The sequence below is a fragment of the Phyllostomus hastatus genome, unplaced genomic scaffold (genome assembly GCF_019186645.2).
Source record: "Phyllostomus hastatus isolate PE091 unplaced genomic scaffold, TTU_PhHast_1.1 phas_scaffold_501, whole genome shotgun sequence".
Taxonomy (NCBI): domain Eukaryota; kingdom Metazoa; phylum Chordata; class Mammalia; order Chiroptera; family Phyllostomidae; genus Phyllostomus; species Phyllostomus hastatus.
In genome coordinates this window covers 65,360,507-65,377,249 of record NW_025334033.1, presented here as the reverse complement: position 1 = coordinate 65,377,249, position 16,743 = coordinate 65,360,507, and the positions used below count along the sequence as shown (strand labels likewise).

At 57.5% G+C, this 16,743-nt stretch overlaps 1 protein-coding gene across 2 annotated transcripts; it reads right to left on the bottom strand.

Moving 5' to 3' along the window:
* Positions 1-1,059: 1,059 nt before the first annotated feature.
* SERPINA3 (serpin family A member 3) lies at positions 1,060-8,706 on the bottom strand. Of its 2 annotated transcripts, none has more exons than XM_045823792.1 (5): positions 8,599-8,706; positions 6,053-6,706; positions 4,151-4,424; positions 2,308-2,455; positions 1,060-1,464 (listed from the first exon to the last, which is right to left on the bottom strand). In XM_045823792.1, exons 2-5 carry the CDS (start codon positions 6,687-6,689, stop codon positions 1,264-1,266), a joined length of 1,260 nt encoding a protein of 419 aa, XP_045679748.1. In that variant the 5' UTR covers positions 6,690-6,706; positions 8,599-8,706; the 3' UTR covers positions 1,060-1,263. The 2 variants fall into 2 exon arrangements, with proteins under 2 accessions (XP_045679748.1, XP_045679749.1); XM_045823793.1 differs by having other exon boundaries at positions 8,603-8,694.
* Positions 8,707-16,743: the final 8,037 nt, after the last annotated feature.

Sequence of the window (16,743 nt, the reverse complement as noted above, 5' to 3'; positions counted from 1 at the left end):
TCTCCTCTCTGTGGACTTAACCATCATCTACTCTTCCTCTGATGGCAGGACAGAAGTCACCTCCTTCAGGAAGCCTTCCCTGACTTCCCCATCTGAGTTGGGTGCTCTCTGAGTCTCAGCTTCCAGGGTTTTGTTTCATAATCTATCTTGCCCATCAGGCTGTAAGGCCCACGAGGGCCATCACTGCGATCATCTTTAAGGGCAGAGCCGCTATGTGGTTTAGAGTGGTCCTGAGATGTCAGACGGGTTGGGAGGACACCCTGCTGGCTACAGCTACCGGCTGTGTGGCCTTGTGGGGGATGGGGATCACCAAGCCCGTGTTCCCCAGTGTCCTCACCTATTAAATGAGACTAATGATACGGCTCCTCTCTCACAGGGTGGGCACAAGGACTGAAGGGGTTACTGGGGGCAGAGGTCTCAGTAGCTTGCCTGGCAGGAAGATCTCGACTGTGCATTCGTCACCGCTGACGTCTTTGCTGGTGCCGGCGTGACCCCCGGAGACCACGCACATGCTTTCGGGCCCCGTCAGAGCAGTGAGCGACTGCGTGATCGCTTTTACTGCAGGTGTGTGTCTCCTGCTCATTCGTTCCCACGCCCTCACTCTGGTTGCTGGAGCAGGGGGTGGGGGGGGGTGGCCCTCTGCCAGGGGGAGCACTCAGAACTGGGAACCTGGGAAGCAGCCCCTCTCCTCAGGCTGGGGGGTGCTGGGAGGGCGGAAGGGGGGCGTCCTCAAGGGGGGAAGACCCAGCTCAGCTGCAGGAGTAAGAGGCCCAGGGCCTGTGTCCGTCATGCTCAGGGTGGGGAGCCCCTGCAAGGGTCAGCACGTGGGCAGATCCTGGGGGAGGGAAACGTGGCCATGGACCTGGGGACCAGAGAGCCCACAGACGTAGGAATTGCACGGCAGGCCCCCCTCCGGGTCCTGGCCAGGCTGCTGAGGGTGAAGGCAGGGGGCCCCCAGCCTGGGCAGCGGGGCAGAGCCCAGGAGGGAGGTCTGGGGGCTCGGCCCTATGCACGGGCGGCTGGCAGGTCAGGGCAGAAAGGCACAAGGAGCACGTGCAGTCCAAGGAAGATGGTTTATTGCTTCTGGAGAGCCTCAGAGCCCCTGGACAAAGAGTCCGTAGACTTCTTTTGCGTGTAGGAGCCACCAGGCAGAGTCCCTGGCACTTTTCCAAGAATGAGCAAGCGGGGCCAGGCTGTGCCCAGAGACCCCGGCACCCTCAGCGGGAAGGCCCCCCCCTCCCCCAGCCAGCTTGGAGAGGGGCGCTAGGTTTCCTTGGGGTTGACGACTTTGGCCAAGAAGAGGAGGCTCTGGGTGTCGTTGGAGAGTATGCCTAAAAGGAAGGGCCTGTTGAATGTCACGCTGATCTCTGGGAATCTCATGGACGTGAGGGAAATAGCGATTGCTGTGGCGGCAGCTGCTTCCGTGCCGTTCTCGCCCACGTTGATCAGGGTCTTGTGGACCACCTGTGAGGACAGCAGGGCATTACCCACCAGCGGCAGGGCACGCGGGAGAGAAGCAGCCTGCCTGCATGCCTCTGCAGGGACTGACGCTTACCGAGGACCCACTACTGACCTGTCACCATGCTGGTCACCTCATTCAGTGTGTCTGTCCCTCCCAACGACCCTGCCAGCTAGTTTTGCACAGGTACACTGTGCAGGTGTGCAAACTGAGGCTTGTGGTGATGAGTGACATGCCACGGCCAGGGTAGAGACTAGGGGCGCCCTGGCCTGGGCTCCCCACTGTCTGAGCCCAGAAGCTGTGCTGCCCCCTCCCAAACACCCGCCCTTTAGGCGGGAGGGACAGCGCGGAGGGCTGCCCGGCCGCTCCCCTTTCCTCTGCTCTGCTTCTAGGAACACAGTGCAGGGTGCCCGGTCTCCTCCCCTTTGCGTAGTGTGTCTGCACTGCAGTTGCCCTATAGCCATTGTTGCTACCTGTTGCCTCTTACCCGCGCTGCTGGGCACTGCACATGAGCCAAAGCCCACCACCCTGTGTCGCCGATGATAAGACCGAGGGGAAGAGGACTTTAATTATTTGCCCCGGAGGCAGTAAAGGGCAGGGTCCGGGATGGGATCCGCGACGGGCTCTTCCCCTGACCAGCTCTGTCACTTGGTTCTGCAGGGCTGCGGGGACCAGCCCCCAGGATCGTTATAACCCGGCGCTCCGGCGCTCCGCCGAGCCCCGGGGCGGGAGACTGGCCAATGAGAAATGCAGTTCCGCGTGCAAAGTCGAGGGTCCCCAGACACTGCCCGGCCCTCCCGATCCCACTCCCACACGGAGGGCGCGTTGTCCCAACTGTGAAGGCTCACCTGAGTGACCTGCATGTTCTTGCCCCCTGTGATCCCCGACAGGTCAGCCTCGGTGGTGAAGACTTTCCTCATGCCCAGGTGGGGGAGTATCTTTTCCAGGTTGTAGTTGCTGGAGACGGAGAACCTCGGCAGGGAGAGGTCTATCGGTCTAGAAAAGTGGGAAAATGAATTTGAGCATCTGCTTGCCCCGGCGTGCACCTGCCTCTCCCCTCACGGTGTGGTCTTCCTCCCTGCCTTCCCTCCAACCACCCCTTTCTCGCTGGAAGTAAGGGTTTCTTCCCTCCCTCTCTCGACCTTGTGCTTCTTCTTCTGAATTCATTATTATCGACTGGTGTCAGCAGTGCCAGGCCGAGTGCTGGGGCCGGGGCCGGGGCCGGGGCCGGGGCCGGGGCCGGGGCGGGGCATGCGCCTGGCGCTGGCCCTCCCCTGCAAGCGTGCAGTGCAGCGGGACTCACGGTCACCCAGCAGAGATCTCATGGCATGCCGGGCGGCCGCGCTGGGGCAGCCGGCTCCCTGGGCACCGGGAAGGTTCCCCGCAGGAGGTGACAGCAAGCCTGGGTCCCAAAGCAGGAGAAGGAGCTAGCTGGGTGAGCGGAGGGCGGGAGGCAGATGCGTGAACTTACAGGGGAAGAAGGCGGGGATCGTCCATGACGCAGAGGGCACAGAGGGAGGGGTCAGACGGGGGCTAGGAGAAGGGCATGAAGGGGCTGATGCGAAGGGCTTCCGAGAGCCGGAAGTAACCGAAGGCCCCCAGCTGGCCTCCCCAGCCAGCTCCTTGTGAGCAGAGGCTGCTGCTGCTGCTGCTTCCGGGCAGGGCCGGCTGAGGGCTCTTGGGGCCAGAGGTGATCACTCTGGCCTCCGACCTTCCCTCTCTCACTGTTTCTACCCCTCTAAGACTCTTGTCATGGCAAGCCTCGTCTTACAGCTGCCAAACACAAGGACACTGGGTCTTCCATGAGACTCTGAGTCCCATGGGAGCAGGGACCTGACCTACCAACGCTCCCTGTCACTCAGCCCACTCCAGCCACTCAGGTCTCTCTGGTCCTCGAACATATGAGCCTTGTTCCCGACTTAGAGGCTTTGCACTGGCTGTTCCCTCTGCCTGGAATGCTTTTCCCCAACACACCCACGTGGCTGAGTGCCTCACCTCTGCCATGCTGATACTCAAATGTTACCTACAATGTCAAATCACAGACTACCTTCCAGTCCAGTTTTCTTAACCCTCTTACCTTAAACCTACTGTCTCCCCTTCTCCTTTCTTACCCTTTGACACACCAAATACTTTACTTATGTATTATGTTTATCTAATGTCTCTCTCCCCCAGTTATAAGGCAAGCTCCACGAGGCCATGGGATTTTGTGTTCTATTTGCTGATGTACCCTCAGGGTCTGTGTGCTTGGCACACAGTAGGTGCTTGATTAACCATTCAACAAATGCTGAATGAATGAATGAATGAATGACTGTAGTAGCCAGTGCAAAGCTGCCTCTCAGAGCCTGTCTCACCCCTGCCCTTGACCGATCACACTTCAGCCCACCCCCTCGGCCCCCAGGAGGCCGAGACAAGGAGACAACACGAGGGCATGTTGGGGGTCGTGTGGAGGCTCCCTGGGACTGAGAGAGAGAGTGTTAGGGTCCGAGGAAGCCTCAGCCCCCACCCCACCTGATGCTATCATCTTACAGAAGCAAAGCCACCCAGGCCCAGAGCCACACAGGCAGCAAAGGGCGAGGCGATCCTGCACGCACAGCGCCTGCCCCACCATCGCACACCTGCCCCGGACCTCAGCAAGGCCTGAGCGGAGAGGGGTGGGGACGGCCGATGGCCCCAGGGCCCGGGGACAGGCACCTCATCTGCAGTGAGCCCGTCCACCTCCTCAGCGTCCCCGGGAGCAGTGCGGCCTCCACCTCCTCCATCTTGCCCTGGTCCGGGAGGACGAGGAGCATGCTGTCGTTGCTGGTGTACCGCAGCCCCACCACCGTGCAGGAGAGCTCCTCGTCCCGGAAGTAGGGCGTGCGCAGGTTATTCAGGCTCATCATGGGCACCATCACCGGCTCCCTCGGGCTCACGTAGAACTGGGACTCCATGGTGGCGTAGGGCTCGAAGGGCGTCATCCACTTGGCTAGAGGCAGAGGGAGTGGTGGGAGAACTCGGTGAGTGCGAGGGCCGCCCTGCCTCCATGCCTCCGCCGCTCCGAGGACAGCGAGGACTGTCCCCACCCCACCAGCCAGGCCACAGCTCCTCGTAGGGATGGTTTGCAAAAACACCTGGGCAGGTGGGGAAGCTTCACAGGGGAGGGTCGGAAAGGGAGCTGTGAGCCGAAGACCTGGTTAATCGTGCTCAGCAGAAACCCACAGGGATCTGGGCATAGGAAAGGCTGGAGAGAACCCGGGCCTCGGGGAGCGGGGAGGGGCACGATGGTGCCGTGGCAGCCTGGGCCTGGGAAGAGATGGGAACCCCTGACCCCTTACAAGGCCAAACCAGCTGTCCGTCACTGGCGCTGCAAGACGGCGCGTACACCTGGAGCTTGCAAAACAGGCTGAGGCAGCCGCACAAGGGGAACCCCACTTGTGCGGCTGGGCACACAAGTGGGGTTCCCAGGGCGGGGAAGGGCGAAGACCACCTGAGGACAGGAGCCCGGGTCTGCCCCCCACTCCCCAGGGCGGGTGGAGGTTCCTGGGGAGATTATCCCCAGATCAGAGATCTGGGGCTTCCTTGGAAATGAGTAGCCACTTCTACGGTCCCCTTTGTTTTCCACCCCTGAGTGTCCCCGCGTCCCCATTGTTAGAGGCAGGAAAGCGGGGGAGCAGCTGGGCTGGCCGGCATGTCCCTGGGTAGGAGACTTTGGAGGAGAGAGTCCCAGGATAGGGCAGGGTGGTAGGGAGGAAAGACACAGGAGACGCAAAGACCAAACGCAACACGCCAAGCCTGGCTCCGTGTGACCAAGGAGCCCGGTTCCGTGTCCTCACGTGCCGATAATGAAAACGGGCCCGGAGGGCTTGCCCAGGCCTCGGCCGGGAGCTCCTGGCGCAGGGCTTGATGTCTCTCCACAGCTCGTGTGTGTCAGGCACCTCACCGCCCCTGCCTCAGTGATCATGCTCTCTCTGCATTCCTGTTGAGTTTTTGTCCCCACGGGGACTGCTGGCTCCAGGAGGTGGAATCTCTCTGCTCACACTCCGCCCCTTTGACACTCATGGGACAAGGTTTGCACTTCTTGCATTCCCGTATATGGGACTGGGCACTCAGCCCACTGGGAAGGGGTCCTGTCTCCGACAGTGCCCGCCCCAAGGCTCTTCCCAGCTGGTGGCCACAGCGTGTCCACCCTTTAGATTGTAGGACAGCACAGTCACAGAACTGGACACGGCCAGATTCCTTGGAGGCTAGCTTCCTGCGGCGATGGCCACCAGTCCTGCAGGGAACCTCTGTGCCACCTAAACCCACCCAGGAGCGATCTGGAAGGGACAAGTTTAAGTCCGAATAAGAAGTACCACTCTGGCCCAGATAAGCATCAACGGGCTCCCCCACAGTCATGTCCCGGAATGAGCAGCTGATGCGGGAAACCCCAGGAGAAGATGCAGCCACGGTGCCCCTGCTCCCTCTCCACCCCCCACCCCCGCACACACACAAGCCAAGGGCACCCTCCTCAATAGCAGTTTCCCTAATAGCACAGGTCACTGAGCTTGGACAGCAACAGCCCTGACAGCTCAGAAATAAAGTCTGTTTCCTTCCGAACCCCGGGCCAGCACCCACCTTTAAAGAAGATGTAATTCACAAGGACCATCACTGTTGCTGCATCAAGGCTCTTCATCAAATCCACAATTTTCCCCTGGGTCTTCTCCTCCACATAGTCATTGATGAGCTTCTTGGCCGCGGCGGAGTCCCGGAAGTTGGTGGAGAAAGCCTCAGAGGCGTACAGCGCCTTGGCATCGTCCTTGAACTTGTCCAGCAGCTCCAGCTTCTCTTGGATGAACATGGCGTTGCCCACGCTCAGCTGCAGCGGGATGTCGGGTTGGCTGAAGGCGCGCAGGAGGTACTGGAAGCCCTGATGGATTTCTGCCTCAGAGGTCTCCGTGAGGTTGAACTTGAGGCCGCTGAGGATCTCTGTCAGGGTGGTGTCCCGGGCCCCCAGAGACACGAAGGCCAAGGCCATGGAGATGCTCATCGGGGAGAAGACGACATTCTTATTGGGGTTCTTCAAAGCCAACTGCCTGTAGAGGCTGAAGGCAAAGTCGGTGTTGCTGGAGGCAAACCTGAGGAGGTCCACGGGGGTCTCCTTGCTCTGGCCCCCCTGGGTCACAATCTTCTGTTCTGTCACAGCCCCTGGGAGGCCATGGACAGCAGGGCAGAGTCCAGCCACTAGCAGCCCCAGGGCCAGAAGGAATGACATTTCTTTTGCCCTTGACTCTGAAAAACAAAGCTCCTGTAAGTCTCAGAGGGCCAGGTGGTGCCCTGACCACCTCCCACCACCCTACATGGTGTTTCCTGCCCCGTGCCCCTTCAAGCTTCATGGCCATGACCTCCCAGGTGTCAGCTATCTCCCAGGCACCCAACACACATAATCACGCTCTGTGCTCCCTCTCACTGTTTGAGGCAAGTACTGTAATTATTGCCATTGTCCTCCAGTGGAGAAACTGGGCACAGAGAGGTGAAGGGGCCTGCCCAGGGTCACACAGCCAGCCAGTGGCAGAGCAGAGGTGAGCAGCTCAGGTTGCCGGGCTCTAGTGGGGAGGCTAGTGATGGGCGTGAGGTGCTACCGGTCAGAAAGCGCCCTCTGCTCCTGCTCGGTGAGCAGACGCCAGCCGGAGGGAACCAGATCACAAGGCCCCTTTTCCTGTATGTCCCTTGTCCACCCCCCAAGGAGCACCCCAAGGAAGGAGCGCTGGGCCACAGCCCTGTGCTGGTCTCACAATGACAAGCTGTGGGTAGGTGCTCCCTGCGCGGCAGCTGGCCGCAGTGGGGGCTCATTTAGAGAGGGCGTGGAAGGCCAAGCCGCAGCGAGGGGGCCCTGAGAAGAGCCAGTGCCACGGCCCCCGAAAGGAAGCACATTCTTTTCAGCCTCTGCCCAGTTGATAGCAGGTGCTTTTTCCTACCTCTTCTCCCAAATGCCTGGGAAGGGATCCTGGGGGGGTGGGGAGGGGAGCAATGTGGGCTTCCAAGTCGCAGAGGCCTGGACTAGGATTTCATTTTGGCCACTTGGGATGGCCGGGTGGTGACGAGCAAGGAACCGAACCTCTCTGAGCCTCCATTCCTGTGTCAGTCAACAGGCTGAGTCACTCAGGAGAGAGAAACAGACGGACAAGGGGGGCCTGGCTCCCAACAGGTGCTCGAGGGATGTTAGCGCCTCTCACAGGCCTGCGGGGAAACCACAGGCCAGAGCTACGATTCCACGGGAAGAGGGAATGCGGCCACTGAGGACCAGGGGGTTCGAAGCTGGGGACTGAAGCCAACAGGGTTGTTTACCTTCAGCCTCTGCCCACTCAGCCCCTGAGTCCGGAGGGAAGAAGGGCAGCTAAGGCGGCGAGGAGGGCAGGGGCAGGGAGAGGAGGAGGGAGGGAGGGAGCTGAATGAGTACCACCCACAAGGCAGTGGGACACCCTTCGGACGAGCCCTGGGGCAGAGGCAGTTCAATTCCCTCAACTGTTTGCTCTCTGGATTATGTAACCGTTCATTTCTTAGGGAAAGAGTTCAACCTTTTTTCTTCCCCCAAAACTACTTCTGGAGACAGAAGGCTTGTCTGTGTGAGCAAGTTGGCAGGCCAGCTCAGTGTCGGAGCAGCCTCTTGGGTAGCCAGACAGCGGCCTGCTTGTCTCCTTGGCTGGCGGGAGGGTCGGGGGAGGCCGGAGCCTGGGGGCAGCCCCCACTGAGTCCCTGTGGCCTCTGCCCAGGGGACCTAGTGCAATACTTCTGTCTGCATGCCCTCTGAGAGCAACCCCCTGCACCAGGCGAGGGGAGGCTCCTCCTGCCCCTGGGGGGGGGGGTCCGGTCCTGAGGGTGGACACACAGCTCTGTGGGGCTTGTGGCTGACTCAAAGCAGAATCCAAGTGTCAGGCACAGAAATGACCCTAGATGCCCTTGTGGTACGTCCACCTGTTTGCAGGTGTAAAACTAGGGCCCAGACAGAGGATGGTCCTCAGAGGGCACCAGGACTCGGGCTCGGGACTCAGGGCTCCCCGCACTCTGGCACACCTCCTCCTGGCTCCTTCCCTCCTCACAACCCACGGCTCCAGGGCAAGACCTAGAACCGCCCTGGAAAAATAGATTCCTTCGCTCCCAGCAGGGGCAGCATCAGGGATTACCTGCCTCGGAGAGCTGGGTGTAGTAAGAGGATGCCAAAGCCGCCGCCTGTCCGGGTGCTGGACCCTCTCAGGTGCGAACGTGTATTTATCCCTGCCAAGGACTCCTCCCCTCGCTTAGGCAATGCTGGCAGGGAACGCCAGTGCTCTCTTCGCAGATTGGAAATGACCCACTGAGCATTTCTGGGAACAGGAGCTTACCAGATCTGCTCAAATAATCCAGTTCTGGGTACAACTGAGTTTTTGTCTCTTAAAAACCAAACCAAACCTTTCCTTGGTTAGTTTTTTCCTTGTTTATAAAATATTCATTGAGGAATATGTAAAAAGCCAGACATATATAAGAAGGACATTGAAAGCTATTTCCCAGAATAGTATCACCCAGGGAAAGTCCCAGCTAAGCTTTATGGAAGGTCTCATATCATTTTTCCTTGGTGTGTGTGCGTGTGGGTGTGTGTGATGACTCGCCATACAGAAACTCAGATGTATTTTTCAAAAATATAACACTACTTAACCCTGGCTGGCATGGCTCAGTGGATTGAGCACGGGCTGAGAACCAAAGTGTCGCAGGTTCGATTCCCAGTCAGGGGACATGCATGGGTTGCAGGCCATGACCCCCAGCAACCACACATTGATGTTTCCCTCTCTCTCTCTTTCTCCCTCCCTTCCCTCTCTAAAAAGAAATAAATAAAATCTTTAAAAAAAATATCACTACTTTTACAGCTCAGTTTGCATTCGGGGGCATCTCTCCCCAATTCCCAGAGATGTGCGTCTGAGGGCCTCGTGCGTGTGGAGGGCACATGCGTCCTGGGGGCCACCGGTCTCCAGCCCCGTCTGTCTTCAGGGGCTTCTCTGCACTACAGGTTCACCCTGAGAGCTGGCTGACCCTCATCCCCGACCTCGAGGTCTCCTCAGGTCTTTCTCTGAGCTAATCCCAGGCCTTCCTCGGGCTCGTGGGGAAAACCTTCCCCCTGGTCCCAAATCATCACAACCCTCCACCTGTGACAACCTCCGACAAACCTCTGTGGAGTCCCCACACAGAGCACGGCTTAGAAACCACTGGGTCCGTGGGGAGGGAATGGCTTTGGCATGAGGAAAAACTGGATTCTGGAGGTACCAGTCACCAGCTGTGTGACCTCAGGAGGTTTCCTGGAAATCCCTCCGTCTTGAATTTCCTCCTCTGTGAAGCACAGGTGAGGTTTCCCTGACAGGGCGGCTGTAAAGATGAAGTGAAATAATACTAAATGTAAGCTCCATTAGGACCAGACTCCCATCTGTCTGTTCTGTGTAATGCTGAACCCTGAGAGCCCTTAATAAGTGTCTGTTAACTGGAAAGCACTGAGGTGATCAAGAGGAGTTTGGCCTCACCCTCCGTGAAATGGGGACTTAGGTCCTTCTAGACTCCAGCTGTTTTCAGAATCGAATACATATTTTTCAGTGACACGGAATTCCAAAGAACTAGTGACCAAACAAGACTCGATGGAAGCAGCGGGTTGACCTGGCAGCTCCACATTGGGAGGAACCCAGGCTCCTTCCCTCTTGTTGCTCTGTCACTCCTGGTGTTCGTTTCACCAGGTCCAAGACCACCGATTGCTATGTCCACCTCCAGTTAATAAGGAGGGCAAGAGGGGAAATGAAGGGTATATCCTCTTGTTTGAAAGTAACGATCTATAATATATATGTCACCTATTTTATTTCCATTTGTATGCCACTGGCTGGAGCTCGGTCATAATGCCACATCTAGCTGCAAGGGAGGCTGTGCAGTGCAGCCAATATTCTACACTACATAGCCATGAGCCAGCTTAAAATGTGGGATTCTTAAAATTTGGGGTTCAAGAGAGAAGATAAAAATGGACATTGGGCATGACTAATAATCTTGCACCAACATGGGCCTGAGTGTTCCCAAATTCTTCAGCCCCTGGAAAGCCATCATTGTCTTTAAAACGTAACTGACTTAGTGTGAAGGAAGAACATTTTCTACCTTCTCCAAAGACCTCTGAGGATGCTCATGGGGGGCTGCCATGTCCTGGGCCATCTGTTACCCAGAGCTCCAGACTGATGCTCCAGGGCCACACGCACTATACTTCTTGCCATCTCTTGGCCTCTTCTCTGGGCTCCGACAGCCTTCCTGGGTCTGCCTTGCCCCAAGCACTGGTACAGGCCCTTCAGTTCTGCAAGCACTGTTCACACAAGGGTGGCCACGCCACAGAATTCTCTGTGGCCTGGTGAGAGCAGAAGGGAATCACAACAGGAAAAGAGAAGCGAAACTAATGGAAGATGCTATTATTCCAGAATCCACTGGCTTCTCCTCTTCAGCATCGCCCCTTCCTAGTCTCCTCTCTTACTGGCCACTGAGGCTGCAGGATCATTGGAGACTGTCCTGTGGTCAGTAGTTCTTTGAGAATAGTCTTTCTTCTGAATCAAGGGGACCCCCACCATATTTCTGAACCCCACAGAAAAGAAAATAAATTAGAAGCATAGTGATGTCTGCAGATATGCTGGTGCCCATGAAAAAGAGAGCTTTGACACACTTACACACGTGCCACACTCAACGTGTGAACTAGCAGCAGAGAGCTTGTTCAAAAGACAAACCCTTGGGACCCACCCCAGATGTATTAATTCAGAATCTGCACCCTAATAAGCACCCCAGGTGATCTGTGTGCACCTTGTAGGCTGAGGAGGTGAAGGGAAGCAGAATATCTCACACAAAATATGACTTTCTGACTGCCCTTTTGTAAGGGACATTTATACTTACAAGAGAAATCTCCATTGTAAAGGTGCCTTTCTCTCTGTATCAGGAAGGGGAAGATGGGTAAGCCTCTAGAAACTCTTCTCAGTGGAGGAGGCTAGGACTTACAAGGTTGTGTCACAGCTATAACCTTGACTGTGGTGCTTTTCCTGCCCACCTCCCATGACTGGCTCCTCCCTCCCCCAATATCTTCTTTTGCTTTTAGCCAAAGATAATATTTAAGGTTCTGGCTTGGGCCATTTTGGGGAGTTACTTGGTTTACCTAGGTATCTTCCATATAGGCAGGAGATATCATGTTACTAAACTTGTTTGTTTGTTTTTTCCTATTCATTTGCCTTTTATTACAGGGGTAGAGTCTCAGCCAAGAACCTAGAAGGGGAGAGAGAAAATTATTTTTTCCCCTACACCTGATTGGGATCTCTTCTCTGCTTTTGCTGCCTGGCTTGACATTCTCTGCCTCTGCATAAAGCCGCTCCAAACCCAGCTCTCCCGGAACCCATGGAGGGCCTTGTTCAAGGGCACTGGAACCCTTGGAGGACCTTGTTCAAGGGCAGAGCCCAGCTTCCCAGCCAGAATTAGAAGGGGCCGCAGATTTTGAACGAGTATGTATTTTCGTCTTTGTAACACACGAACTTTTTAGGTTACCAAGTGCTTCCCATACATCACTCACTTACTCATTGTTTCCTGCTTTTACCCCACAAAAATTTGCAGAGCGATTTCACGTGCCAGTGATTGAGGCCCTGGGCATCTAGTAGGGAAAGAAGCATGTAAAGATTCTGCTTTCAAGGTGACCTGTCTCTGCAGGTCTGGGCCATTGCCCTTGACGGGAGGTGGGGACTGCAATCCGGGGTCTGCAAATGTTTTCTGGAGAGGGGCAGATAGGAAACATCATAGATTCTGGAGCCCACATGTGTCCTCCTCGTCCTCCTCCTCCCCTTTCCCCCTTCCTCCTCCTCTTCTTCTTATCAGATGTTTCTTAAATGTAAAACAAAATTGTTCCTAGCTTGCAACTTGCACAGGAACGAGCAGTGGGCTGGATCTGGCTGGCGGGCTCGTTGTGGTCAGACACACGTTGGGTCCACGCCCGTGTGCCAGCATCTGTACTCTTCCAGCTCGGGCTCCCCCCAGAGCTTCTGGCCACGCGTTCCCGGGGAGGCCCGGGGTCGGGGCGGAAGGAGCGACTCCAGCATCGGATCTCATGTTGGCCCAGGGCCCCCCACCCCCCGCCCCCACCTCCGTTAGGAAGTGATAGAGCTGGTGGAAATTGGGCAAAACCAACCCAATGCCAAATCCAGGCTCTCTCTATTCTTCCATGCTCGTTCTTAAACAAACAAACAAACAAACAAACAAATAAATAAATAAATAAGTGGGAGAAAAAGAGAAGAAAAAGGAAGGCGTGTGCATCCTTGAGCGCGGGAGAGAGAGTGGCAGTGTCGGGGGTACAACCCTCGGTGAGTGTGGGGTGACTGCTTGTTCAGGCATCGGTGTTCTGCGGACCTGTGTCGGGAGGGCTGCCTCCTGTACGTGGGCGGGGCGGCGTCCCAGCTGAGCGGGAGCTCTGGCCTCGTCAGTCGCTCCCCCCATCTGTGACTGTGAACGGGTGTGAAATGGACCCAGGCCGGTAGCCCACGGAGAGCTGGAGGGTCTGTCCTGGCTTCAGTGGGGTCAGAGCCGTGGTCTCCAGGGCTCAGGAGACCTGGGGGTCCGCGGGTATAGAAACGGGCCCAGGCGGGAAGCGGGACCAGCCCGCGGGGCCCGTGCCAGCGTGGCTGCAGCACCTGCCTTGAAGGTCGGGAGATAAAAGGCATATCTTGCGTGCTCAGTCCAGACCTGGGCTCACGGGTGCTTTGTCCATGGGACGGTCACTCTCACTGTCCCCAGACACACAAGGAGTCCACGGGAACTGGACTGGCTTGGACTCCGCAAGCTTGACCTTTATGATTGTTCACTATTTTCACAGGCCTCGGGCTGCTGCTCCTGGCTCCTGAACGCCGGCCTGGCTCAGGTGGGCTGAGGAAAACCGGAGGCAGTGCCTGCCCTCGGGCTGGGCTTGCAAATGGAGACACAGGTATCTCTGGGGCTCAGCTGGGGTGTAGGGGGAACAGGGGATCCAAGTAGGAGGGTGTCCCATCTCCATACAGAGACGAGGCTGGGAGGGACCAGTGCTTGTTCCTCCAGAGAGCTCTTTCCCGGAGCGGGAGCCAGCGGGAGTAGTGGGAGGGGCTTGCTCACTCCTCTTGCATCGAGGTTCTGCCACCACGGACCAGCTGGGTGACTTCAGGCCAGTCACGTCACCTCTCTGAGCGTCTGCCGTCCATCCTAGCTCCTTAAAGAATGCTTGGGAGGAAGCAACGAGGTATTGGCAACAGCCCACCTCCCAGAGCAGGTCCCGTCTTCTCTCCTACAGGCCGGTTGACTCAGCTGTCTGTTGGAAAATTACAGAGCCCCCCGCCTGTTGTCGCCCGCCCCCCAGGCCACCCGCTGGCTGTGTTTGCGCTGACCTGGTTTGTGGTCTTCGGGGAGATGCTGGCTGTAGGCCTGTGACACATTTGCAAAGTCCTGTCAGCGTGTCCCCATGTGGTTTGGAGGTCCCCGCAGGCATATCTGGCAGGAGCAGGGGAAATTCCTGAGTCTGTTTTGCGAGCTGCTTAGTCACTCATTCCTCCCACGTGCTGCGTCTTGTATTCTTCCGACGGGGACTAGCGACTACGACAGCCAGCCGTCTCCGGCTTCTGTGACCACACCGCCTTCCTTCCACACTGCAGGTGACACCGGGCATTTCCGGCACACGAGGGCTCTCGCAGAGAGCAGCCCGCCCCTGGCTTTCTACCCACCAGCCCCACACGCACTGCAACTCCCCTGTGTGTGAAGTGGGGCAGGAACACCCTCCTGGTGCACCTGTGTATTTATGCGTTCATTCGGTCCACCCGTTTTCTATTAAGGCTCTGCCAGGAGCTCCTCTCCGGGATTCTTGGGTTACCGCATTCCGATGAGTTTAAAGACGTGTCCACACGATTTTAGATAATCCTGACTTCAAGAAATAGAGCTTAAGGACCCTCTCTCTCCAAGAGTTGGACCAACTTAGTGACTTGTTGCAGGTGAAGTGAGCATGGAAAGGCATGGAACGTTATTTCTGAGATATTGGGTCATAAATTGACCGTGGCTGTTCTTCTCTCTCTCTCTCTCTCTCTCTCTCTCTCTCTCTCTCTCACACACACACACACACACACACACACACACACACACACACACTCCACGAGAAGTCACGTCTGAGCAGCGCTGTGAACAGGCCAAGGAGCCAGAGCTTCTTGCCAACAGCCACCTGAGTGACCTTGGACATGGAATTCAGCCCCTGTCAGGTCTTCAGGGCCCGCAGCCCTAGCCTGTGGTCTGTGCACAAGCTCATGAGAGACCCTGAGCCGGAGACACCCAGCCCAGCCTCTCAGAAGCTGGGAGCCAGCAAACCGTTCTGTGTCCCAGGCTGCAAACTGTTGGAGGGAGTTACTCGGCGGCTGTAGGTTAATCCAAACCCACACCACCTGCCCGCTTGGCTCTTAGGATCAGGAGAAGGCTGTCATCAGAGAAACTTGAGTATTATATTAAGTAAAGGTCAATCTCACCAAACAGCATGGTCCACATAGTTGATGGCTCAGTAAATGGGTGTTCCTCCTGACTTCCCTATTTTTAAGCAAGCTCTTCCCCACCCACACAGAGGCCCGGTCGTGACGATGATATAATCACAGTTGTGCTGTTCTATATGCAAAGAGTTCTCACCATACCCACCGCAGCAGTTCAGTTATTGAACTTGACACACGAGGAAACTGAGGACAGGGAGATGAAGCAAGTTCCCGATCTCACAGGCGGTAAGCGCCCGGCTGGGACTGGGCACCGGGCAGGCTGCTGGCCCCGAGCCCACACTATTGTCCTCCTCCGGGAAACGCTGTGCCACTCTCTGCTGACCCGTTCCCAGCCCGGCCCCGAGACACAGCCACCTCAGACGGGAGCAGCCCAGCGGGCGGGTGGAGGCGCCTGGATGCCAGCCCAAGGCCTTGCCCGTGTTCCCTGCCAGCCTGTAGAGAGATCCTGGCATGGGGTCCAGGGAGCCCAGGCTTGCCATGCTGCCTGGGGGGCTGATCGTGAGTCACGAGGACAGTGGCAGGTTTCTGATTTCAGGGGCCTGGGGGCATGGAGGTGCCTGCAGAGCTCTTTGCTGGCCTGGGTGCTGTTGAAGGGAGGGCCGGGCACCCGCACTTCCTCTGTGTCCCCCACCACGTTCTATGTCCCGTTGGTCCCCTCCTTCTTCTTCCGTGGGGTGTTGCTGAGGTTCTTTCTGTGTTTCCCGGATTTGCGGTAACCAGAATTTTGACACCAGTGCCTCCTCCGTGGCTTCTCACACCGATCACGCCCTAAACAAACCCCCTGCTGTCCTCTGCTCCCCCATACTCCTCCACACCCCAGTAAACACTGTCCCTGTCTCCCAGCTCGGCCAGGAAATGGGGCTCAACCTCCCCCTCCCCCTTGCAGTGTGAGACGGGACCCTCCTCTCCTTGTTCCGGAACCGCTCTGCACTCTCCGTCTCTGCCACCCACTCTCCGGTCCCTGCTGCAAGTGCCGTGACCACCGCTGTCCGCACTCCTCCCGCCTGCCACCTGAGCTCATCCCCCAGACTGCCGGGCTGCTCTGCTTTCTACCCAGTCTCCAGAGTACGTTTACGCCTTCAGGGCATTCAAGGCATTCCCTTGCTGGAAGATTCTCCCCGCCCCTCCGCTCAGTCTAGAAGGGTCCACATGGACTGGCCCCACCCACCTCTGCAGCTGGGACACCCGAGGGCCAGGGCCCTGCACGCATTCCCTCCAGCAGTCCTGTCCCTGCGGAGTTCACGGCCCCTTGGCTTGATTCAGGAGAAGAGGGGGTTTCGATGCCCTTTACAAACCTTCCGTCCCAGGCTTCAGCTGGACTCGAGCACAGAGGGGTCGTCTGTGCTCTACTCCAGGCCGCACAATGCCCAGCAGGGAGGCTTCCGTGGTCCTTTTCGGGGGCCGGACCCTCCTCTCGCTCACCCAGACCTGTTCCCACTCCCCTTGCAAGCAAGCAGCCTTGTCCTGCTGCCCCCGTGACTGACTTCCCCGCCTCTCTGCAGCAGCAAGGACCGTTGGCTCCTGGCCGTTGGAGTGGCTGCTTCTCACGCATCCTGGTTTCCTACAGCTGGAGTATCAGCAACCCCGCCTGCAGGGCAGCTCAGGCTGTGTATGCTGGGTGGGGTCTGAGGCTCAGGCAGTGGGCTGAGGGGCGTGTAGGGGCCTGGAGCCTTCCCTCACTCAGCCCTTCCTCTCATTCACCCAACACCTGTTGAGAGCCTGCTTTGGGCCAAGGCCGCAGTGGGGGGCTGGGCCGGGGGTGCA